The sequence below is a fragment of the Hyalella azteca genome, unplaced genomic scaffold (assembly GCF_000764305.2).
Source record: "Hyalella azteca isolate HAZT.00-mixed unplaced genomic scaffold, Hazt_2.0.2 contig2099, whole genome shotgun sequence".
NCBI lineage: Eukaryota > Metazoa > Arthropoda > Malacostraca > Amphipoda > Hyalellidae > Hyalella > Hyalella azteca.
This window is the reverse complement of record NW_025932386.1, coordinates 494,470-521,887: the sequence shown is the minus strand read 5'-3', so window position 1 is coordinate 521,887 and position 27,418 is coordinate 494,470. Positions and strand designations below refer to the sequence as shown.

Genomic DNA, 27,418 nt, shown 5'->3' with positions numbered 1-27,418 from the left:
ACACATAGGGAAATTCACGGCAATTTCTCGACATAGTGGATTTGTTTCCTTCGCATGAGAAAACTCAAGTTTTTCGTGATATATTGCGCAATAAATATTGTAGCAATCTTGACGTGACTGGCAATTTCTCAAGCCAAGTTAATGAATTCTGGTGCAACTTTTTGTGGCGATGATTACTTTGTGCAGGTGAAAAGAAACAATTGCTCAAGATTCTTCTTTTATCCTCGAAAATTTCACTTTAACTACTAGCCTTTTAACATATAGCCCTTATTTTAAGACGTTATTTTTTCAGAAACAATTTAATATCTTTGAGGAGCAAGCACCTCGAATTGATCAAGAAATATAGGCATTTAGATGCTGAAATCATCGCTATCTGAACACGTCATTTTGTAGGACGAACTTGAAAAATTCAGACCATTTGCACAATGTACTTCCTCCTATGCGCTCTTTGCCTGACTTCACTGATTATACCGGCTGCTTCTGTCGAAAATCTGACCTTGAATTCCAATCCTAAGCCTGTCCTCCCCCCAGACAAAACTCGAAGCGACGACAAGTATTTCTTGTCCCCAAAAGTTGCTGATAAAGAAATTCGAAATACAGAAACCATCGGTGAAGATGATAGCATTGTTTCCATAAGCAAGGCTGACTACAAAATGACTTCTACAAGAAAATTAGATGACAAGTTTTCTTCATTGTACAACAAATTTGAGGACGGTTTGAGTAACCCGGACGACGAGAATGAAGTGATCCTACGCTGGGCAGGAAGCTCAGCAATCAATAGCCTTGGCGCCGGGGCCTCTCCTGTGGCGCCAGTTCCTTCATTCCTGCCAGCGAGTCCCCGCAGACCAACTGCAGCTGAACAAATTCAACGACTTTCATCTGCGCTGCGCCAACCAAGTGAAGATGGTGCATTAATTGCGACGGTATCACTCCAACCATCATTTGACAACAAACCATTAATTAAGACTGCATCACGCCAACCATCATTTGACCACAAACCATTAATTAAGACTGTATCGCGCCAACTATCATTGAACAACGACCCACATGCAGCTTCTCTGCCTCAATCGTCTGAACACAAAGAACCAACATCTACTAATGAATCAACTTTACGGGATGCTGCTGGATCTGTGGAAATTTCCCGCAGCGACACAGAAGGTGCAAAAGAAGTCTTACGCCGCGTACGCAGAAGTACAAAGGATGTTCCTGGTGTAGAAGCTGGCGTCGCCGACGGTCCTTTGATGCGAGTTTTACCTCGCAGTATCATGGAAAACTTTGCAGACGATTTTGATAAGAGCCTTGCCGATGATTATTTCAATCAAGAACCTCATTTCTATGACATGTACTATGACGATATCAACAGTGATATCTCTACTGGGAACGCAGTTGATTCGACTCGTGCAAGGAACCTTGACCCTGATACTACAAAGGATGGCAGTGCTGACACACTGAACCGTATTCGCGATACCGATACTTTAGCTGTTGATCGTGATTTAGATCGAAATATTCTCGATGTATTAGACTCTTCTGAAAATAGGGAGGATAAACCTCTGAGGAAACGTCCGAAATTTGAAGGCAGGGACAACGCGGAGCTGGATTTGAACTCAGTCGACGACACTCTGGAGATGCGGCTGTTGGGGCCGGATTTCAAGTCTGAGCTCGGATTTGTCTTGGAGAAACTCACCAATGGTTCCCAGCAACGCAACAGGCGCCATCAAATTTTCAGGGTTAGTGCTTTCAGTTTATTATGGCTAATTGTAACATCATTCAACATTTCAAATTTAATTTGCTCTCAGTTATTGTTAGTCAGTTGTTGCGCAATCGCACGCGAGTTAGTCGGCAGTCGTTTACAATATGATTGAATTCCTTTCATATTTTCCTCAGATTGTCCTTAGAGTATCCGAATTTTATAAGGATTTTTCAGAGTCTTAAATAGCCTAAAATAGTATATATATTTGCTTGCATATCAAACAGTAGTATTTTGTATAAGAACCCTCCGTTTGCTGATTTTTTTTATCATTTTGACTCAGTTGCAACTGTTCATTGTGTTTTTCTTGATTATTAAACGGTCCACCATACTTATAGACGGCAAAACGACGTAAGTATTATCGGCGTTGTTGCTAAGTAACTGCACGCAGCAACCAGCATTTTCATTACCATTCATGACGACACTTCATTTTTCGATTCACATCTATATACTCTTTTAACCACTTAGCTGACAGAATGATCTAAAAATTCTGGTGGTAATTCTTTTGATGGGTTCGAGGATGATTTTGCTTTTGTATGCTGCTGATGGATCTTGACGAAGCCGTGTCATATTACTCAATGAAGCAGTACATACAATATGGGGCTACAGCCTCCTGAGTGAGAGTGAACGCATGTGCTATGTGCCGAGCAGCATCTCACGAGCCGAACACACTACAGGCAAATTTAGTCCGATATTCTTATAACACGTGCCTGCATGATCGCTGATAATGCATTTAATATTCACAACTGGCCTAGTGTGATGTAATAAAATACGAGTACGTGTCCGCCGACCGGTGCTGCCAACCAAGCATTTAATATCATGCATGCCCTCTGATAATCCTGCTATGATGTAAAATTATGGACATCATTACGAGCTCTCATATCTGTGTCTTGCGCACGGCGTTGGCTGTTAAGGCCTTGTTGTAGGCCTTGTTGCTGTGGAGGCTCTCGTTCTCTAAATCATGCACTTCAATGCATGTACTATCATCGCATGAATACAGTTCTTGAGGTCCGTTATCAGCCATTTATGTGATCCGCAGGCATCTGCTGTTTATTTGTCCACGGGCATCAGACGTTTATATGGTCCACGGCTGTTGGGCATTTAGAAGGTTTACGAACATTCACCATTTACATGGTCCACCCAGTCCACCCATGGTATTAGCCATTTACAAGGTCTACGGGCATCGGCCATTCAAACGGTCTCCGTTTATATGACCCGCTTATATTAAACATATAACTAATATGGAGTTAGGACATCATTAGGGCAATGTTCTGGCATGATTTGAGTGCGCTCTTATTCTTTTTCGATACATCTGGTAAAGGTAATCTCGGTACACGATTCTGAAACTAACAATAATATATTGTATTTTAATTTCTGACATACATATACTAGCTTTTCGCGTATAATATATTGCTAGATGAATGTGCATATGAGATACGAGCATAATGTTGCGCGTATAAACATTTAATTTTATACTGACATATGCATGGCGTTGAATAATATAGCGAAAGGCATGACCTTTGCACAAAAAAACTCGGATACAATGTACAAAGAACAGTTGTTATAAATATTAAATACTGACGAATAAACCACTCTCTGTTGTAAATTCTTGATCGTCCAAAGCGTTGCAAATTCTGGCTCGTGATCCAACAAACAAATGCTGTGCTCTACGCGCCTCGCCAAAACTGACATGTGTATGCCCTTGCCACTAGAATGTCCATTCATTTCTACGGATCAAATTCGCGCTGAGGCTTGCGCAAGAGCTCTCTTGCATTGATATTTATGGTGCAAGCCATAGTCGTACGAAAATAATTTTAGCGCACGACATGCCAGTGGTAAAATGTGTATCGATGCATCTTTTTCGCTGATATTTCTATGGGAAACGTTTAAACGTTTTTTCCCGTCTGTATTTTTCTGTTAGAAGTTTTTTTTTATCAAGTTCAGTTCAAGAAATTTTACACGCATCTGTTTTCTTGTTAGGGGAAAGACAAATAAGTCATCTCATGTTGATTTTTTCACTAAAGTTATTTAATAGATTAAATACCGCCGATTTCGTTTCCATCGTATTTTATTGAATAAAGTTTGTCGCTCATGCGTAGTGGGGTTCGACAACTTTCTCCTTCGCAAGAATTGACTGTCACATGTGTGACTACACCCTACATACAAGATTCAGACAGGTTATCTGCGGCCAATAATCTATCGTTTATAATTCGTCTCTGGCGCTGTTGTTTAGATGTAGCAGAGACACGCTTCAGCAAGATTGCATTTTTCATGGAGTCAAACGCCGGGTATCGAACTTTGACGAGAATTCCGATTTTATATGAAAACCAATTATTCATTTATGTTGCTAATGTCTCTAGCTTTTTTGTCTCTTTAATTTTTTCTTCTTATTTTATTCAGATTTTGAAGGTTTTAACAGTTACGTAACGTATTATATGTAAGTAGCATCCATTGAAGGGCCTAAAAATTATTATCTTAGCTGTTTTCGGGTTAACGAAGCAATTTTAGCTGGCATATACAAAAAAATTGTACATAGTTGTGGTTTCTTCATGCTATTTCACGGCAACAACGACTTAGTTGGAACAAATTAGCGAAAGCCACCAACTGGTCGTGAGGACGCTTATGGCACAATGGTGCCTTCGAGCAGCACGCGAAACCCGTAAGATTAACTAACATTAAACTTCTTATTATTGTAAGCTAGTGAGCAGCTCATACGGCGCATTTCACGACGCTACCCTCATTCTACTATGTGTTATTTCATTTTTAGCGCATTTTCTCATTTATGGAAAAAAAGGCACCATTATGCTCGCCATGTCCGTCTGTCTGTCTGTCCGTCCGTCCGTTTGTTACCTCAAGTTTTCGTCGACGAGAAAATGCGCTCTCTGTCACTCACTGTAGTGAGTACTGAATTATATTTTTCTTAGTTGCACGCATATGCGTTCTATAGTTTTCTAGATTTGGCGAAATCGATAGAGAGCTTGGTTCGGTTCTATTTGCGTACGGAAAATGTTCAAATGTTCTCTAGTTCTTCGTTATTGTTGTATGCACCTGACACTGTTATCGTTATGCATTTTCAAATTTGTCTTGCTATCAGAAAAATGTACATCAATGACGGTTGATGTAATACCGAATTTATTGTCGTTACATCAATGCTGCTTAACAATGCAGATAAAGTCATGTAAACAGCCGATCACGAGCAAACGTAAATTCAGTCATTAACTGCAATAATTAATGAGTTAACGCGACCTAGCGTAATAATGATACAAGCGGAGTATCATCTATACACAATTGAAGGACGAAATCACTCAATACGATCACCCGGTCTATGGAGACTAGAGGCCCTATGTAGATCTCTACATAGGGCCTGCCTCTGTACTACTATGCTTCAAGTAATTTAATCTTTTTGCTACCCGGATTCATTTCACATAATACTTAGGAATAACGCTGTAAACGAGTATAATAGTTTCAAAAGCAAAGTAAAAAGTTCAGACCGCGACGCAGTCAAGTACCTAGTGCGTATAGCATGTGATGACTCATCTTGTAGCATCTCATGGCCATCACTGTGAAGTTTGATACAGCCTCAACATCATCACAATCAAGCATTTCTTCCCTCCACGATTGGGGTCAGTTTAAATTTGCTTTCACTTTTCTACACGTTCATCCGTCACTGAATTTTTTATTATGAGAGTCTGCACAAGATATGGGACACTATATAGCGTGACGATGTTATGCAACTCGTGTGTAATGTACTTGTCTCCTTGTTTGTTGACTTGTCTAACTTGTTTGTGATATTGAAGACGGACAAGATGATCGCAGACGGTGCTGCTCCTCCATGCATGATATGTTTGTTGTGTGTTAGCTTCTTGCCCGTACACGTATGACACGGTGGATATTAAACTTGTTATAACTGTATGTATTCATGACAGTTTTATCTGCGTAGTGGTTGACGCGCGACAGGCTTGGTTTGAAATTTAAGCTATGCTCATAACATTAGCTTTTTTATAATGATTCCTGCAGAAAGTTTTCAGCACCTTTAGATGGGGTATTTTATATTAACAAGTGGCTGGAGTTGGTACGGAATTGGAATTGAACGGAATCCTATGAAACGATCATGTTTGTGTATTATTTTTACGTAGTGTTCCATCTAGTTACTTTTTTTGCTCGTAAGTTGCATGTGATAGGTGACAGAAATTCCGTCTATGTAGCGATATATACTAATCAAAACTTTATCACATTTCACGGAATATACAATTTATTTAATTTTGTTTTCTTATCGGGAGAAGTTAAAAGTTACTGGGCAGATGTCACATTACCTTAGGCTTAGTGTTACTTGAATGCACGAAAATAACACAACCTTAAGCTAGTAGTGTAAAGATTTATTACCTTAATCTTCTTAGATCAAGAATGCTTCCATTAAACCAAGCTTGACACACGCTATGTTCTAATCTATGTGACCGTGCATATGCGCAAATTGTATGTTACTAAAGAACGTTTTTTTAATAGTCCACTTGAAGCTAACCTGTCCAATTTCAAACACATGAACATTGCCATATGGAATTGCCTTGTGAGAAACTCTTCTGTATACTTATTCTTCTGTATACTTATGCTTATATCTTTGCTCACGATGGGAAATTTCACGAGTCTAGTCATATTTGTCAAGGAATTACATTTATTATTTAAAAATGTATTGTTTGAAGCTGTAGTGAGACGATGAACTTTTTGCAATAAACTAACAATGTTAGCTCTTTCTAATTTTTCTTTGAAATACGTCGCTCTAATACAAGGTCAGATTTCGGTTATTGATAGAAATAACATTGCTACAAAACTCGACTCAACACTGCATGGGCTGACCTTATTTGTAAACTACTCCGTTGCATCAAGTTAACTGAACAGTAATGTTCAGTTAACATTTGCTTAACAAAAATTTTTCTCATTATCGATTGAGTTTCAAATGCTAGGATAGTTGATGCAGCAAATATTTATACATTACCGCCTCATTGTTACCGTCCGTCGGAATTCTAATACTTACCTATATTCGCGCGCGGCCAAACCTCGTTTTCCATAAAATTCAATAATGACGACCGAGCTTTAGTTCTTCTTTGGCCCTTTGTTTGTTGCTATTCGTGCACAATAACATGAAACACCCACATTCTAGGGTGTGTTTTCCTTCGCTTATAAATAAAAACTGTGGACGTGTCTATCTATGATCTTTTTAAAACGTGAGCTAACAAATCTTTGGATGCGTGTAACATCCTAACCCCTAACAGGCATGCATTGAGCTGCGTGACTGCAATCTTTTATTTATTAAAAGGATTGAAAATGTTTTAATGGTTGTGGCGTTGCTAAATATGGTACGTCATGACCTTCCCTGGCTGGAGAAGAGTATTGTTCAAACACGCATCCTGATTTGCATTTAAACATCGGCCAACGAAAAAGAACATCCGATTTTCGGACAAGACGGTAATTTGCAAAATACCGCGACAGAATGAATATTTATTCTAATTTTTGAAGACTCGTGTATTCGGTAAGTTCTCTTACTACAGCGCTATAAATATTGTTCTATTTTACTAATGACATTAAATACTAATGACTGCTCGGGTATCAGAGGCATATCTTCTTTCTACAAAAGACTCGCGTGGTCACTCCTGTTGCCAAGCCCAGTTTACTTAGGCTTGTTTAATGCTTGCGTTCCCGACTCCTCAGTTTGCTTAGCTATCACTCTTAATAGATATTTTTTGTTGCAGTTAGGACTAAGAGTTTATTTATGAGCGTGTTGGTGTCAACCATTCGGTGGCTACCGGTTTGTCAGCCAAGAGTTTATACCCGAGTGTTTTTTATCGTATTTTTGTTCGTTTTTTACGTCAGTTACATTATTGGAAAATTTTAAAATGTTCTTCTCCTTGGAAAGATCTTGTCTTTCATGGATCATCTTCTTATTCTTCCCTGGATTTTTCTGTTTTATTGATTTGTTGAATTATTCAGGATAAGAATGGAGTTGTTTTGTTGCGAAATTTCCTCTTGTTTACTGCACAAAATCTTTTTGTAAAGTTGGAATTTTCTTGCTTGAGCGTATTCAAAAACGAATCATTCTGAATGTAATCAATGTTCTTGCAAAGGATAAAATTAATGACTTGATTTCCCTATTCACGATTCGTGTTTACTTTGAATCGCATTACGTTGGACCAGTGACTCATGCAGTCCCTTAAGATGGACTGCAATCTCCAATTAGCTCCTTGAGCACTAACGCCCCATCATTACTTTAATAAACACTCAGTTATATAATTTATGGTTTAAGCCATCTATACACGTGTTCATGTTCTCCTAATTATAATGCCATAAGAAGGCGGATCCTCGATCAGCGTGATCTTAATCAAGCAGGCAAGCAACTATTTCTCGATCTTAGATCGTGGATTGTGCCGCACAAATCTGCCCTCTCGTACGTACCTGCATGAATATAGCTTCACAAATCTTTGGGGCGCCGTCGGCACGCTCTTATCAATTCACTTTTATTTGCTCGTCTAATTACATCTCGTAGGCTTGCACATTATTTGGCCGCACTTTATGTGGAAGGGAGAACGTTCTTCCCGTGCCGTGTTTTTAAATCAGTCCTCTGGTGTATCGCTTTAATAACTTGTTATATTTGTTTGCTGAATGATCTATAAATCGGTGTCAAACGCAATATGGTGCCTAAAGAGTAGTTATAATTTGCTTTTGATTCAATTTACTGGTCCATTTCATTAGTTTTTTTTTTTTTGTGTTTATGAAACTCTTAAGAAACTCTTGCTTGATGATTAACCGTTGACGCACATTCATGCCCAGTCGCACGTAATGTCATGGGTCGACATATCATGTTTCTCAAGCATCAGCACTCATTTTAAATTGCAAATTCATTAACATTTTTGTCGCGAACTCTGAATTTACATCCGTTTTTATGATAAAATGATACAGCTGAACTCAGGAAGTTTTTGGCCATTTTTAATTTTTTAAATCGGCTTGTTTCTGCAGTATCGTCGTAATTTAGATACTGAATACTTCAGATACTAAATACTTGTCGTGAAAATAACGCTCGAAATGTACACAAAGAAGTCTATGATATTCAAAAATATTAAAACGAGGAGGTATCCAAATATATTACGAGTCAATAGCTTGGCCTTGATTAATGCAGTAGAAACAAATTGAGGATCGTGCTTCTGTAGTGACATAAAAACATACTGAACATAAAATTGCCACGCCTGAGGAGATTAATTACTTGGTCGCGACCAACTGGCGAAGAATTAACTGAGCTTGTTGTGGAAAAAGTGGGATTGAACAACAGCTTCTTTCGCGACGTTGGTAGCCAATAATTAGCCCTAAACGCTACCTCAATGAACTCATTCTAATATCAGATTTGCATTCAGATCTGTGTATGCAAAATTTTTTTACCTCTTGCACAGGCGAGAACTGCCTGCGTATGCAATGCATGCAACTCGTGTAGCAAACGTGGACTCTCATTATATTAGTTCATCGTCGAGGATTATGTCAGTACTTGTACGAATTCTTCCCCTGATGTTGTAGTAGGTACTGGATAAGTTGTCAGATATTGGTACTGTTCTTTCTAGCTCTAGCATTTATAACACAGGTGTTCGATTTCATTCGTATCTTTCAAGGTATCTGCATCTCCCGTTACGTATGGCAAGGTGCTGCAATCTATGATTATTAAACACCATTGGTGCTTCAAAACCTCTTCATTACGCGTTTAAATAACATTATTTGTGAGAAAATGTAAACGAAAAAATGTATTATTCCAGAAGTATTCATTCATTTAAGATAGTAAAATCGTATTTACAACGCAGTACACAATTTGTAACGCTTGCAGTAAAGGAGCTATACTAGCCGCACTTGGTATTATGCACACCGCGTGCACACTTCTACCTGCTTTCAGCAAGACACATGATGTGTACAATACTTGCTGCACTCGCGCAATAATGTGTATGCATCAACTAATATACGGTACTGCACATGCTATAGCGCTGCCACACAGGCGTGCATTGCAGTTGAGAGACTGCATTATCGAGTAGCTGCTTCACTGGTGTCGGTGAACACGATAGCGTCGTGTTTGTTTACGTTATGGCATACTATACACACGCACGCTTCTCTCTCAGTACTCGTAAACTCGACCCAGTAATTAGCAAAATTGTTTACTTAACTGCGACTTTTTAAGCGTGTCTCTCAGTCGAGAATCTTGCTAAGTACACAATTCTACTTTGTACATATCCTTTGTAATCTTATCAGCCAATAATTATGAACAGTGAAAACATTCAAAACTAAATATAATATGGACAGGCTGTAAAATAGTTTCTAGAATTTTTTTATGCAATTTTGCTTTAATTTTATATTTAATTTAATTCTATCCTTGTATCAAAGTGAAATCGTTATAAAATTGAAGACATTTGAAACTTTATAGATACTTAACATTAGCCTCACGTCTCGAAGCTCATATCTCACCTCCGAGTTTCCAAAGTGTTGTATGTCTGCCCGTGTCTTATATGCGCGTTTTGTGTTCGAACCAACGCTTACCTCATTCATACGTCACATGCAATGACCATGTTGTGCACTTATGTTTTATCATGCCTGTGTTTCATACGGCGCATCACAAGGTGCACTCATCTCATCTGCACACACCCCATAAGTAACAGGTTCGTATAACCGCCCAAGCTCATCCGTGTCACAAGTAAGAAGTATATAGCATTCCTTGTGAACCTTCCACAAGAAGCTGGTAGGTTGTTTAGTGATAAGAATGACAAGTCTGTAATTTTCATGTGCCAAGTTACTCTCTTGGCAGATAATTTCGTCTGCATGCGCTTCTGCACGAGCTTTGCCTTTACCAGACTTAATGATATTTCAAGATGATCCTATTATCAATTGGCTGAGCTTTTGAAGTAGAAATTTGCTCAGTGGTCTATTGCTTTTTTTTTCTTTTGCTTTTGCAACTACAATAATTGGTGAGACGGAATATAAAAATTCATCCAATTCAGCTTGTAATTTTTTCACGAATAACAAGTTGAATAATTTTCTTGAACAAACATATTTAAGTGATAGCTTCACACAATAGCACAGCAAATGATGATGATGGCACACAATAGCGTCAGCAAAATCTTGTGGAATCCATTAAGATCAAGAGGTTGATTGGTCAGCGTTTTAATTTCTTGTCTGTGTTTTTAATGTTTACGTCTCTGACGCAATACCTATTTTCAAAAGCTTGTGATTCCATGATTTTAATTAGTTGAAATTGTTAAAATGAACTGTGATGTTCATTTATAATTTTATTATAACGGGTTAAATAAACAAGGGAAGATAATTTGATTCCTCGAATTATTTCTTTGCTTATTAAAAGCGTCGAAAAATGTGCACTATGAAAAGTGGCGTTCAATATTTACAATTATTCAATGTACACTATTCAAATACATCTATTAACAAGACAACAATTTTTTAGCGTGAGCATGTTCTATCTTCAACAAAGACCGATAATACCATCCATACAGAAGGTTCATTTTATAATTTGTATAGTACATTTTTAACGAGGTATTCTGTAACGCTTTCGTAATGTTGACGTGGCAAGCACGTCTAGTTGCTCTCTTCTTACACCGTCACTTGGGATCCGGTCATGGCCATGGATTTCAAAGGTCAGTGAGTACCTACATAATACGAGCATCAATGCGATGAATTATAATCATTAATACCTAGAAAAATTGCAATGAATTATATCACTTTTTCCTAGCATATAAGCGACGAATTATCCTTCAAATTTTAAATAAGAATATTTGGATAGAAGGCGTTGATGTTTGAATGTTTCCGTGAAGATTCGAAGAACTAATTGAGTGAAAAAACGCATCAGTGAGTGCATTACCCCGTTTATTGGCACAACTTAGTGCGAAAATGAATGAATAATTGTATTTAATTTGCACCGTGCAAAATAATCATTCTTCGCCGTGAACAATACCACAATTTACGAATAATATTTCCTCTCTACAGCCAATTGCAACTAATCCAAAAATCAGGGAATGTAATGAAGATTATATTAAAGAAACAAAGGTGAGCAGATTAAAAAATTAAATATTACCACTGCAGAATCTTCACGTTTCACGTCTATCTTCCGTAGAAAATGTAATCCTCCCGAGTTATTCAAGCTGTTGTTAACAATTAAATCAGTAAAGATATGATAATAAAATTCATTTACGACTTCGAAAGTTCACTAAATAGATGAATGTGAAAGAACAGAGCGGAAGCGAAAATATCCAGTGAAGGGAGAAAAAACAGTCGAGCTGAAGTTTGCCCCAATGTCTGCTGTCTGGCGAGTGCAAGTGAAACCAAAGGTCAGGTACATCACGTGTGGAGAATTCTTCGAGGTTAGAATTGCGAAAAAGGAAAAACAGATATGCGTAAAGGCAGGGAAGAAGGAAGGTACACAGATAACGTAGTTGCTTCAAGGTAAATTTCCCAGGGATGGCAACAAAGTGGCAGATTCGTCGTGGCAATCCGCATGCGCCGTGGTCGCAACTAGGTACTATATATATATATATATATATATATAGTATTGTGGTTGTTACAGGGTGGAGGCGTCGATGTAGAAATGGTACAGGCACCGTGGTAGCAGCAGCGTACAGGAACCGGGATGGCAACAAGGTACAGCTGTCGTCTTGGTGGCAACTAAATGCAAACTCGAACCTTGGCCGTAGAGTGTCGTCGACGTGATGACGCAGAGTTCTGGGAACTACAGCAAAGGCGAAAGTTCAACACGAGTCTTTCGTTAGGCATCACTTGCTGGGCTTTTACTTGGAAACGCTGAATAAATAAATTAAAACTTCACATCGTGGTTGTGTGTGAGCAAAATCTTTTACTCATGATCGTGTGAACGCTTCTAGCCTCACTCGAATCCGAATTTCATGCAGAGTGTACAATACTTGCCGCACTTTTTATGTCGTTGTTTGAAGCTTTGGACGTCTGCGTTCACACGCGCGCTATAATGAGCCGCCTCCGTCGTTGAGCGTCCCTCACCCGTCGACTGGCATTTCGTCCCAGCTTACCATGCCCTCGTATCCCGTAGGTAACGTAGAACGTAACTAACGTGCATCTACCCTCAGTTGGGCAAACTGAAACTAGATCATGTTGCTTGCTTCTTCCTAATTGAAACTGTACAGAAACGGCCGATCAAGGTTTGTGCTTAAGGGTACGCACACAGTGAAAGCAGGTTGACAGCGTACTGGAAACCTGCTCAGGCTGGCGCTTGAAACCATAGAATACAGAAGCCTATTCGTACAGGTTTTCACTGTGAACACTTACATTATTATCCTATGTTCATTCTTGTGGCAGGTTGAAACCATAGCATACAGAAGCCTATTCGTACAGGTTTTCACTGTGAACACTTACATTATTATCCTATGTTCATTCTTGTGGCAGGTTGGAGCAGGTTGCCCGCGCGGGCAAACCTGCTTTTTTGAGTCGTTTGCTGCAGTGCCTCACCGCGCACAACCGTTCACACTACTTTTGTACTCGGGTAGTTTGAGACTGCGCGCTTTGAACACTAGTTGCCACCTAGACGGTAATGAGGATGGATGTAACCGAATTTGAGCTGTGGGCCATTGTTCTCGGGTGTGCTGCGGTCCGTCATTCTTCGCACTATGCCAGTTGTAAACGAGAATTTAGCATAGGCATCATAATTAGAGAACTAGCACATTAAAAAAGATACAGTTTATAAAAAATATAGTCTATTCTTAAATAAAAAGTTCCAATATTCGTACCGATAATATATCATCCTTTGAAATCGCTAAACGGTACCTAATACATAAATTGTCAGGAGTTGCTAAAATCACAGAAACTAAACACGTCATGTAAAAATAACTTACATCATTTGCATTTCGATTTTTGTACTCCTTTGACCGAACATTCCATAGGCATTCATTTTCTCTATAAAGATCAATTATTAGGCTCTCTACTAGAGAGTGACTCTAAACGAGAGTGGTGTTAGTCGACATTTGGTGTGCCGGACCGGCCAGCGTACACAATCAACCTTACTAGACCACAGACAGCTATCTACTAACTAAGAATTTAAAAGTAAAGAATAGTCCACAAAAATTCATATCTTTGTAGAAAACGTTTCGGAGACCAGCTCCATCGTCAGTTCGTAGAATCTAGAATCACAAATCAGAAGTCACAAATTGATACATTGAAACCATAGAACGAATTGAATTTCTTTATTTAATTAATTTAGATTTTTAATTTGATTTAAATTTCTAATTTAATTTAAATTCTTAGTTAATTTGCGATTGAAGCATACAAGTGATATCAATTCTTTAATAGCTATCTACTAAGTGCCGTAAGTGCCGCGCTTGTGTTGCATGAGGCGTGGCCCCTGTCAATCGCTAGCTCGTCAATCGGTCAAGAAGCGCATGCAGAGGCTGCAAAGCGCCTCTGCATGCGCTTTGAGGCACTTGATTCTCGTGTGTTGCCCCTAGTGTGAACGGGCCTTATAGAAAGTATCCAGCAGTCCCCTCAGGGCCCACGGGAATAAAAATTTCCTCTGGAATAAGTCTGTGCGTGAACGAGTTCACGGCAAGATTCGAGCGGAATTGGCTTCACTACCTCGTCACAGTAATCATTCCACAGCACCACTGAACAAATTCTTTAACGATATTTTGACAAAATTGGAAGGCCATCTGTTGTACCTCACAGAAAAAGCATAACTTTCAGCTTGACTTTAATCTTGCTGTAGCGGGCCAGATATTGGTCCCGCTTGCGTACTAGATTTGAAGCCGCCGCACTACTCGACAGGTGACTGCAGAGAAAAATGTGCTAGACTAGCTGTCGTCGGATGTAGTCTGTCGCTAGAAGAGAGCCACTTCTTCATACTCATTGTTGTGACCATAACGATTTTCGTCATCTGTACCTTTCAAGTGTTATTGCATTTTGAGTTTTCAAGTGATTTCTGCGGATCTCTTGAGTAAATATTCTCCTGACTTCGTCCTTAGTCGTTTTAACCTTCCACGAACCGCAGGGCCCGCTGGCAGAGACCTCTAAGTGTTTAGATGTAGTAGTTTCCCGCTACATTGCCTGTGCCGCCTCAATGTACAAGGATTGCATCATCTTGATGTTCGCATCACACCATCTTAATTAAGTAGCGCACCACCATCGATTATCTCACTACCTCCTCGCATGTTTAAGTACTGCACATTTTGGATGCATCCACACTCTGTCTGAAATCTTTCTTCTTCAGTTTGGCGTTCTGCATCCTTTTGTTAGTTGATTTGTTCATTTTTTCCCCAACTGAACTTGTTCAAACTACCTTTGACCATTGTTCTCTTCCTCTCGTACTCATTAGGCTGTCTTGCTGTAAATGTGGCTATCTTTGTTTTATCGTCTTGCATTTCCACTTACACAGTGTGATCGCTTACCTCTTGGCGGTCACTGCCCATCACCACGCAGGTACCCTCTTCATACCACGAATACTAAATAGTAACCGCAAATATGCAGTATTAGTAGCTTTTCATTTTGCTCAACGCTTTATTAATAAGCCTTTTAAGTAAATTTAATATATACTTGATATATACTTGAATTTAACATTAAACCGCTGGTGTGTGGCAGCCTTCTTGCAGTTGTAAATCATTGCTAGATTGTCTTGTGTTAGGTAGAAAAGAATTCATTAGTAATATAAAATGCCTAACTAAAAATCACTCATAACTCCGAAAGAGTTTTCGTACAACAGTGGGAGCCTCTGACATAGACTGTGAAAGATTGAAGATAAACTATTTCAGTGGTTTGTCGACCATTAAATGTTTAGCTTACGTCCGTTTTCGATTGATATCAAAGTATTTTCAAGCATCTTTTGAAATATTTTCTACTTAATTTTCGGGTCACTTTCCAAGCTTTAAATATATTACTAAATTTCAAGAGAAAATTGCAATTTTAGTATTCTTACTGTCTCTGCTGTCAATTACGTGAAAATCTCCATGCTTGTAATTGCCAGTCTTGGTTTAGAATTGCACCTTAAACATTATATCGGCAATTACGCCTTCTAAATGGCTGTACCAGAAATAACTTTCCTACGAATAGCTTCCACGTACGATGGATGATTGTTGAATTAATGCACTGATGGAGAAAAGAATTACCTACTCTAAACTGCATATGACGTTACGGCAATAAATTTACCTTTACTTTAAATAGCTGGGGCTCATACGAATAACAAATTATCTCTGGATTGTTTACCGATTCCCAATCATTGGGTAGCGCGCACTAGTAGGACGCGAACGCATAGCAAGTAAGGATATGAATTTTTCAATTTCCTGTTCATCTCGCGTTTTTATTCGTTTACAAGTAATTACGGCTCCCGGAAACGTCGCGCTCAGTGCAGTGCTTCTGTTGTTGAAACGAATTGTTTAAAGCATGCCGTCTGCAGTTACAGAATAAGGCCTTATATATGCGTTCACTGGCACCACGATTGCTGAATGCCTATCTGAAGAGAACGAAGTTAATTGTAATTAAGGCATTATGCAATTCCGACTCATATCACGAGTAAAGTCTTGCCCGTGATCAATGCCATTGAAGGCACACGTGTCCTGGATATGTGGTATGAGAAAGTGATTACCGGACGATCGGTATCTGATTAAATTATTCAACTGTGTGTTTCTCCTTCATTTTCCCGAATCTCATGCAGAACACGATATAGGTTAGGATTGTACGTATTGTTTCCGATTCATGCTTCAGGTTTGGATGCTTACCTGCGACAAGCCTTGTGTTCTGCACATGTATGTCACGGGTTGTGTCTTTCACTCCAGGGCTTGGAATTGATGCCAAATGGAAAAATTATTTAGGAATATAGAATATGGAGTAGATTTTGTTATCTCCTATATATTTGCAACGAGACGACCATGCTAGAACGACCTGAGCTTTACTGGGTGCAGTGCTAGAACAGTGAGAGATCTCGAAATTAAGTTGCGGGTGGACCATACGTATGACGAAACAATGCGTTCACATTTTTAAGATGCTAAAATTTTAATATTTATTATATTCCAAATTGTTTGGAAGAAACTTTATTTTATCACGAACTTTACAAAATTTTAGAGATACTTGACTCCGCCTTGCTAAGGGTTCGTGCCCATACAATATGCGAATAATTGATTAACTTATTATATATATATATATATTTTTTTAAATGTTTTCACTGGATGAGCATTGAGATTTTTAAACGCCGCTCTCCACTGCCGCATCTCTGCGAGGAAGGCTTTTCGCTGTAGCGTCTCAATACCAAAATACAGCTAGGCCTCTGGTTAACGTTGAGCATGATTGAAGAGTGGCAGTTTCAGGTTAGCAACCAAGTTAAGAGAATGTTATATGGTGGAAAAATAATGTTTAACAGTAAACTGTAATGCTAATTGCAGACAAGACCGCATTGTCGTTATTAGCTTTTCAAACTACAGATGAAACTTTGTTTTCCTTTTTTACAACACTTCTCTTTTCTTTAACTTCACTTCTTGTTTGTCTGTCTGTCTGTTGCAAATCTTGTAATCGAAATTTAATACACTTCTACTTATCCTATCGATCTGAAATTTTGTACACTTGTTTAAAGTTGGAGACAATGCATGAATCAAATGTCAAAATAAATGATTTTTAAAATTAAAATTTTTTTTCAATATTAAAAAAATGAAAAAATAATTTTGTCAGCTACAAATCTTATAAATAACTGATATTTGACACACTTTTACCTGTCTAATTGATCTGAAATTTTGCACACTTGTGTGAAGTCAGAGGCAATGCATGAATCAATTAACAGAATAAATAATTTTGAAAAAAATTTATATATCAAAAAAATTATATATATTGAAAAAATTGAAAAATAAATTTTTGTTAATTTTCGAAAATTAGATGAGAAATTCATTGTACATCTGCAAGATTGGAGATACTGGATTCTTTGGAAGTGTTGTCTTTAAAAAGTAATTTTTAAACGTATATTATTTATACTGGAATTTAATGACTGTTCTGTTTAATTCAAATAACTGGATGCTCACATCATTCATATTTTCTCCTGTAAGGCATTGATTTTACACCATATTTGAAATATACGTTAACCCAGTTTATTTATAATAAGTATAGTTTGATGTAGCATGTGCTGTCATTAGACGTCATTAATGTAATTCCCCTCCTGCAAATTTAATAATTGTTCTGTTTAATTCAAATAACTGGGTGCTCATATTTATATTATCTCCTGTACGGCACTGATTTTGATTCATTTAATCGTTTTCTGTTTATATAGGTACATATGTTGGTTGTAATGTAATTAACGGATATTTTTATCTTTTCTTGGTGCCAAATAGACAAATACTTCTTGAAATTGTTATTGATCAGGTTGAGGAATATCAAGCAGAATGCTCAGTAATCATCGGTTTAATAATATGCGACAAATTGGATGTTTTGGAGTCATTCTACGTTTGTTTCTCTTGTATAGTCTGGCGCAGCGAGTTTATCGATAAATTAAGCAAGCGTTGATGGCCGGTAAATTTCAATGTAAACAGCGAGCTTAGCCATGAAAATGTCATCGTTTGAGCTCGTGTAAACTTCCTTAGCGTTCTATCAGTTAGCGATGGAAACAAAGTCCTGTCCTCCTCTATAATTTTTTTTATTCCCCTGTCTCGGAGATAACTTGAGAGTTAGGTAATAGTTGTCGGACTTCTGAACATTTTATTTTTACTGATTAGTATAGAATATATATTAATATTGATTGAAAAATATAGCATAGAATATATATTTCTAGAATTATCCTGAATTATTAAACCAATGTCTCAAAAGCCATATTTCAGTATGAAATTTTATGAAAAAAAAAGGCAGACACTCTGCTGCACTCAACTTGCTTCCTTACCGCACCTGGTTTATAAATGTTCAAACCTGGTGCCGAAGAGTTGTATCGAGTTGCGTGGTGGCCGTGCATACCAAATAATTCTCCGCAATTAGCAGGTTTTGTTCAAAATCTGAAGCTATACTTTCCTTGTAATGTTACTTTTAACTTTAATTTAAACCTACTGATTCCTGAAGTTGCAGACGAAACCTCCAGATTCTCGCGAGTTTCAGAACTAGTAAACGATTTCATGCATGCGTAAGGTAGGTACGTGAAACCTGCACCAACAATTCACCGCTGTAGCGCTCATGTGTTGTTTCGGCTCTAGTCGCGCTATGTATGGGAGGCAACAGTGACGGCTTGGCATCCAAAATAGGCTGTGAAGTGTTGATCTTATCCTGGCACCCTATACCTTGTCTTGACAGATTTCTCTTCCTGTCTCATTCTGACTCACCTTGCCTCGCAATACACAGTTCACAGTAGCGCTCCTTTTGATTTATGTTGCCTGAACATTTTTTGCTCAGCCCAGACTACGTCGCACCTTACCTCACCCTGACGAGTTGCTTTTGCCTGACTCCTTTAGATGCTACATATCACCTGAGCTTTTATTAAAGGCTCTGTTGTACACGTGGGCGTGTATCCGTGTAATCACTTGGTGGCGCACTTCAGGTTTCGATATCGCGTGTAGGTTGGGGCGGACGATGATTGTTTTGATGTCTATCGTAGTACCATATTTTCTGTCTATGGATGACTATCGGTTTTTATCGCAAACTTTTGAAACCACTGCGGGAGAAAATCTACATCAAATCCACATGTTTTTATCAGAATTACTGCAAGTTGAGATATTATATTTTTAAACCGTTTCTTGTAGGTATTTGTTAGAAGAGTCCAGCTCATTGGAATTTATGTTGCTTCGTTTATTTTTATTAATTGCCCGAGTTAATGGTACTGAAAAAACCTTGAACATTCGCGGCAAATGAAGTATACTTTAATTCTATTCTGGATTAATGTAGTAAAAACTTGATTAAATTCAATGGAACGAGCCTAAAAAGTTTCAAGGAGCCAATGTAATTCAGTCGTTTTGCCCTTTCTTCAAACATTGCTAAGTTAGCCGAGAGTTTTGTTTTTAAAAGGCACTTTATAGCCCCACCTAGCTTATTGACTGCATTTTGATTACACAAGTATATTTCAGTTTCCTTTTGTGAAGCATTCAAATAAATTCATACTTTTTCTTGTCCTTCAAAATGGAAGGTAAACATAGAAAACATGATTTAAACACGAGTCGCATACATAAATGAGCCAAACAGAAAATTTATGAACATATTTTTTTACGGACAAAAAATATCCATCCATCTTCACATAAGTTTTTAAAAGTATTAACACTGTAAGATATGATTATATTTATAATTATATGTAATTATTCACACCCTTACGTTCGCCACGAGACCTCATAAATGATAATTGAAACTCAATTCATGTCTGCGCTATCGTCATTCACCGAGCTCGTCTCCCGCTGTTATTTCTTTATGAATCAGGAAGGGAACACTCCGCATCTGACTAGCTTCTATGTAGTAATTTGCTTAGCATTTTAATTCGATGTGTTGAATTCGACAGCGCTATGCTTGACAATTAACTTTGACCTATTGTGGTCAACTCTTCTTATGGTAAAGATATGATTTGTTCGCCATGACTGGAGTAAGGAGTCGATAAGGGGAAACAGTATCACAAGGGGATAAGGAGTCGATAAGGGGAAACATAGAAAATATCACAACGATCAAGAAGCACTGACAATTTTTTTAATGAATTACTATTGCTGAGCTAATATACTATCGTTGTTAAATCTGCGATGCAAGCGACTTTGATGAAAGACTTTCTCCGCATATTACGGTGCCTCATGAGAAATATTAACTTACAGTACCGGGAACATTTCTACCATTACGACGAGTTAATAACGACGAGCCTTGGCTCTCGACATATCACAATTCATTATTTTTACAGTGTACTACAACATTTTTAGATAAACTTTTACATAACATCCGAAGTTCACGCGTGTAAACTTCTTGCGAGTGAAGTATTTGGCGTCGATACTTAAACGTGGACTTGTGTTTTATTCATAAATCAACTTCACCGTGTTCCGTGAATTCGCTTAAACTTCATCGATTTTTGTAGTCCTATCCTATCCATAAGCTAATTCTTGTAGTCTTGTAATGCCGCCTCGGATTTTATTTAATGCCCTTGAGTCACTGGAAATAATTCTAGTTCATTAAAATTTATTGGCATGGTTTCGCTGAATATAGAGTAGGAGAGTTTGCTTGTCGATTATTCTATCATTGATATTTCAATATTAACTGAAAATATTTAAACCCTGTTTATTTCATGCTGACTGCAATAAGCGCATCGCGTACAAGATGCAACCTTCCAAGAAACTAAAATAATTTATACAAGTGTTTCATTTTGCATAGGTCCAAGTGAATTACACCTGCATTATGAACACGTTTTAGTGGAACTTCTGTTACTCATGATAGAACGTCCCTTTATTTATTGAACGTGTTCTTGTGCAATGCTATAAGCGCACTCTACTGCAAGAGAGCATTATCAGACTTCGCTCAGATGACACGCTTACTTATGTTGTTGCAATCGAGACAACATCGCTCGTAAAATGTCTTAGCAATGTTCGCTGAAAGAGTTTTTGTGTGAGATTCAGTGGTCGATTTGGGTGGAGTTCCCTGGCTATGCCGACGATCTGACGTAAACTTGTGTAGAGTGCGCCGCCCAGTTGCAGGAGTGCTGCTGGTCTGCATAATTGTTTAGTTAAACGTTACAATGAGATTAAATACACACTTTAAAATGGTTTATATTTGCGTTGCACTGACTAAAACTACATGATGTAGTGTGATTCTCATGCTTTTGTTTGTTTCGCGTATTTAAATGGTGTTGTCCAGTGATCTAATAATAGTTCGTAGTTTTAACCAGGAACCATCCATATTGCGAAGCCTTCAATATTTTCTATTCGAGTTCACTTGGATTCAATTTAAATTTCATTGAAATTCCCTACTTGGCTGGATCTATCGTGTATGGTGCCCTATCTATCAGACTACGGTGCCCTGAATTTTTTTTATGGTTGATTCAATTCTCATGCCTTTTCTGGTTGACAGTTTTGTACAGAATCAATGAGTGTTTTCTTGCCTGAGAAATTATTCTATCTTACTTCATCGAATAATTTCTCTACTAAGTGTCGTGGCGCTTTTTTTTATTGAAATGAAGCATTTACTTTCACTCGTTGGTCGCCTCATCTATATATATATTCTATACTGTACTATAACATGCGTGGTTTCTTCCTGCATTCATGGTCACAAGTGTAGCGGTATAAATAATTTATATCTCTTGCTTTCTTCCGTTAATTAACGACAATTCTAGTTATTATTTAGTGCGCACCTGTTGCGCTATTTCAAGCCTAATTGTCCGAGTGTTTAGTTAGTCTGGACTCTAATAATAAATCATCGTTAAGCACGCCCGTAGGAACGAGTTGAATAGCTTGAGTGTCACCTGTTGTGTAGGTGACATAGTTACGACGGAGCGTAATCATATGTCACGCTATGTTTTCGAAACTTTATCATTTTTGTTTAAAATTATATTTCCAATCACTCGTGTCATCACGTACAGCATTAAGCAAGAGGAATAATTTCCTTCGTCCGGTTAGAGCTTATCACTAACAAAACACCGTGATTTGAAACCTGGATAACATTTGGAATTATTTTTTAACCACAAAATCGTTATTTTCACGGTTATTCATAGAGAAGTTCTTTGGATCATTTGACGAACTTTTCGTTGAATTAATAATTAACATATAATCTTTATAAAGTATTTGGGAAAAAATCAAGAATTCATTGCATTTGGCTTATAGCTTCTCTCGGGATTTCAGAGCTTCAATTAATGAAATTGGAACAAATTTTCCTCACGATAAAAACCGAAGAAATTTAGTGATTTATTGCAAGTCGTGCTCTGAATTTTTTTTTTATTAAAATCCACAAATATGCACATATTTCGCTATTTCCATCACTTAAGTTCCGATAGCCATACAACTCATGTTGTGTTGTACCTTTGAACAGTAAGCGTATGCATTTTGCATATACGCTAATTCCTGCAGCCCTATCTTACGATGGCAATGCTGAGGAGCTACATACGCACCTTTGAAATAACTAGTCTGGCACCGCAAATGGCAGCAGTAGGCGCTCCAAATTAGGCTGAAGTGATAGCTTAAACGCGTTAACTCGAACTACCTTATGTTCATGGGCTGTAATCTCGCGCTCGTCCTTGATTCAATGTTAACGTCAGCGCTCACACTATTGGCACATGATGTATGCTTTATTGATATTGAGCGTGTGTGCCGGTTAATATTGCGATAAATAATTTATTTATTCTGAAGCATTCTTTCTTGTGATAACATATTAGCTAGCATCATTTTTCTGTAGTCATTTAACGCATATTTACTAATTACGGGCCCAGACTGGCCCAGTGATTACAGTTCAGAGGATTGGAGCAGAGAGGCGCGGGTTCGATTTTGGCTCAGTACGCCAGTTTCTGGTCAGAATCGGCGAAGAGACCAGGTGGTTAGCAATGCAAAATTGAAGCAGTGAGTTGCGTGTTCGAGACCGCAACAAGCTGTGAATGTTCTGCGATGTTAAGAATCGATGACTGGGCTACGGCCTAACAAACGCTGAAATCGCTATTATTATCCATCTTATTTAATTCCAGACGAATTGACTTTGTTCGCTTGTTCCTGTCGATGACACACACACCAGCTTGCATTTGCCGCAAACTTGATTTTTTATATTAATCGCTTCTCCTTATGATTGACTTCTACTGGTTTACTTAAGAAAAATTCCGTTTACATGCTCTAGTTCAAGTGCACGTTCTGCTTACGTATGCATGTGTCTGAAGACATTTTACATGCATCTGCTGCTTCAGATCTATCGGTATTAGCGTCTCTGATCTATCAACATGATGGTGTGCTCGATGTAACTTTCTTTAAACAAACCTAGACTGGCTCAGCCATTAGCTTGTTGCTGCGTTTACGGCAATCTATGCGGCTGGCCGATGCAGTCTAATAAAAAAAACTTGATGAAATACGCCCGAGTCGCTCCAGACGGGAGGCACCTTTTATATTGTATAAACATGAAAGAGATGTCTCGCCTGACACGCTCAGCCTTTGATCCCATTTTCATATTTTGTGGGTGTGCGATAATAGTTTGTAATTTTCTTGTTTACTTGATATGTGTTTCATCTAGTAAATCAGAAGTAAGAAAGTTCTTGATTATTTCAATTATGTCTATGTATAGTTCATCGTATAATAATTAACTTTTATTTTAATTCACTTCACGTTTTGCACATCAGGCTATCTAATTAACAAATTTGTTCCCTTTCTTAATACTTTTTGCGTGAATATTTCTGTATTCTGTATACATCATTTTCAACCTACAAATGTAAATTTTTGTTTTTATTTACAGCACCACGATCCTCGCAGCCGACAGCAAGAGGGGGGCATCACGGTGGGCAGACCAGAGGGCGAGTGTCCGCCTCCCTCACGTTATATTTCCGAGGCACAATGCAGAGTCGCGCGCTGCGTCGCACACTCAGAATGTTATCCTTACAGCATGTGCTGCTACAACGGCTGTGTCTTTACCTGCGCCCTGCCCATACAGCCGGCGCCTGGTCAGTCTAGTGTTCTTATAGCCTTGCATTTGCGAGACGCCCACAGAGACTTGTTTTACTGCGTGTAATGATGTATTTGCACTTTAACTTGCACAATTTTGAAACGATTATTATCAACATTCCGTTAACTGAGATCCTATCTGCTTAGCCAAAATTGTTCCACACCACCTCAACTAAACTGCATTAGGATGTTGACTTTAATTTGTAACTTTTTTAGACTCGTCGATTTTGTCTCTTGCTAGCTCTGTCTCCGACACATTTGATTTATCTCTCGCCTCGATTTGATTTGACCAGTTTAGGAGTTCGTGCATATTTTGATCGTGTGTAAATTAAAATATTTTCCGTTTTAACCGGCTCTGATTCGTCTTGATATGCAGCAATCATTCACTTGATGTAAAGAAATTTTATATTTGATGCACTTTGAGCAGCATTGGACTGGGTGATGGACACGGACCAGCGTCGTCCAGTCTTGGAGGACAGCGCTGAGTGGGAGCACGATTACCTTCAGCGCCGACGACGTGGGTGCCCATATAATCTTTAGCATTGTTAACGTTATCAAAATTATGCTGACTTTTAAAAATGACCTACACATCATCTTCGTCTATCGAGTTATCATGCGCGGCATGTACCTTCTATTGATGTCTTCTAACGATGCTGTTCTTACCCTAGATATCTGCAGTAGGTACTGGTTTATATACGCAAATGGTTTATATGCGTAACTCGTTTATATACGTATTAACTGGTTTATATACGTAACTGGTTTATATACACAATAATGTTATACATAATTAAGCTAAATGACTATTATTTAAAAAATGAAGTTAATACAACTATAACAGAATTAATATGTGGCACGAACCCGTCACAGCGCTGCCTCGACGCGTGGAGCCGGCGACTCTGTCGTATGGGACGGCAGGCGAAGAGACGGTCGACCTGCCAGGAGGTTGCGTACTGCCGGCCACCAAGTACGCTGAGCTCAAGCAGTTCATGACTGCGGACAGCATACAGGACTGGTGAGACCTAACCATTTATGAATGAAGTAGCTTTGTGACTGGAACTTATTTCGTGCTTCATATTCCAAATGCCTGTTTTACTCCTACTACTAGAGTTCGATTACTCGCCTTTTACTAGAGTTCGATTACTCGCCAAAAAATTTTGTGCAGTCTTCCCCGCATGGGAGGTTTTTTCTGTTTTCTTTGCCTTTTTGCCTTGTCGGAATGAGGTAATAAAGTTAAGCAAATGCAATTTTTTACGTGGACTAAATAGACGAAAGATACATACAGGGCCGAAAAGAATGCGACACTAATTTTCAATTAGAAAAAAATACTGTAGTTGTGCATTTCGCTTCTACCCGTAAAATATTTGAAAATTTGAATAAGAGATTTTTATTTTCAATAATAATATCAAAATAAAAATTTTCAGTGGAAATTCAACGCTAAATGGCAGATGCTTAATTAGCACCTCATCGTATATTTTGTGTTAGTACCTCTTTCGATCGATGGCTTCAATTTCATACCTCAACTTCGTTTTGCGCGCAAAAAATTTGATATTTTTATAAAGGATATTAAGCTATTATTATTTCATGAAATTAATTATGAATGTAGATTAATGTCTTGATTGATATGATTCAAATGATGCTATATATTGAAAACTGTAAATTTATTCGTGTACATTTTACACTATCACATTTACAGTATCATATTTAATTGCATAACTGGGTCGATTTCCGAGCATGAGATTTCCTATTCAAATGTCAAAGCTAGAATTTTTGTGCATCGCCCGTAATAGTATAGTTAAGTTATTTGCTACTATCATTTTCTTCGGCGTTAGATACATCTATTTATTTACTGCGGGATAACTGGTTGCAGCAGTGAGTTGCAGATTCGAGACCCATTTTGAAATTTCTACGATTTCTAAAATCGGCGACAGGCTAAACATGGCCTAATCTTCAACGCTGACACCATTATATTATATTCATTATGTCATTATTACATTTCACAGCTTGTGTCGTGATGGTGAAGTCGTCTGTATGGTGAAGTCAACACCTCCAGCTGATGCAACTCGAACGAGGTCAAAGTTATTAGTGTAGCTTGTTAATGGCGTTATACGAGGCTCTAGTTTACTTACAAGTAGAATCTCGCATATTTAAATTTTATCAGATTAACTATGAATTTGGAGTGTATAAATCTTGTGAGAATAGAAACGTTTGGCTTTCAAAATATTATGTCACCCCTAATCTTCCAATCGGTCCCGTCAATTGATGAAAGCAGGTCAAATTTTATTTAGATTGTTTGGTGGAATCATTTCGCTTCGTGGCTAGATGCTTGTATTCCCACGTGCAATTGGTCTTTCAATCTCGCATTGCATTTTTATTTTAATTTAACAACTTAACTGAATCTGCTCATGAATTGATGTTCTAATTGTATTTGCAAATCATATCAAGAATATTATCGCTAGTTCCAATTTCCTTAGGATTCAATTCGTCGTCCGTTTGATAGAAGCAGCATTCTTATTAGGACTCCCTTCGTAATATGTGTGTATATACATTTCGCGATTTTCTTCACATTTTTCTCTTTAAGTCTATCAATTTCCTTTTACATCTCCTAACTTGTTTCATATGTTTGTGCGTGTGTAAGTAATTAGTGGCTGAACCCGACCCGCATTGTTAATTTTCATTAACGTTCTTTGAAAACTCTTCCAGTTCGTTCTGAGGCTTCTTGAATGTACCCATCAATCATGAGTGCAGTCATTTGGTCTTTCTTATCGCTGCGAAATGTAGAAGCAACATCACGTTTAATTTGGTTTTGCATCAATTTGCGAGTTGTGTAATACAGCCTGATTTAGCGCCAATCAAGTGGGGAAACCCAATTTGAGACACAATATTCAGTATTGTTTAGAATTCGCTCGAAACCACTGCCAGTGTATTATAGATTTTAATAAATTGTTTATTTATGCCCGTTACTACATTATTCCTGAAATCGGATTAATTGAACAAGTTTCACGTACCCGCCTAACGCACCGTTATTAATCAGTTATTAATATCATTTACTACTCTTCTCAACAAAGCGCGATTTATCGGCACGCATTTGGTTTGCATT

The 27,418-nt window shown here is 38.0% G+C and overlaps 1 protein-coding gene across 1 annotated transcript; it reads left to right on the top strand.

Moving 5' to 3' along the window:
- LOC108678166 lies at window positions 1–27,273 on the top strand. Its single transcript, XM_018166518.2, has 5 exons — window positions 1–1,727; window positions 24,116–24,320; window positions 24,749–24,838; window positions 25,189–25,333; window positions 26,322–27,273. The coding sequence occupies exons 1-5, from the start codon at window positions 426–428 to the stop codon at window positions 26,407–26,409; spliced, it is 1,830 nt and encodes a 609-aa protein (XP_018022007.1). The 5' UTR covers window positions 1–425; the 3' UTR covers window positions 26,410–27,273.
- The last annotated feature ends 145 nt before the right edge of the window (window positions 27,274–27,418 follow it).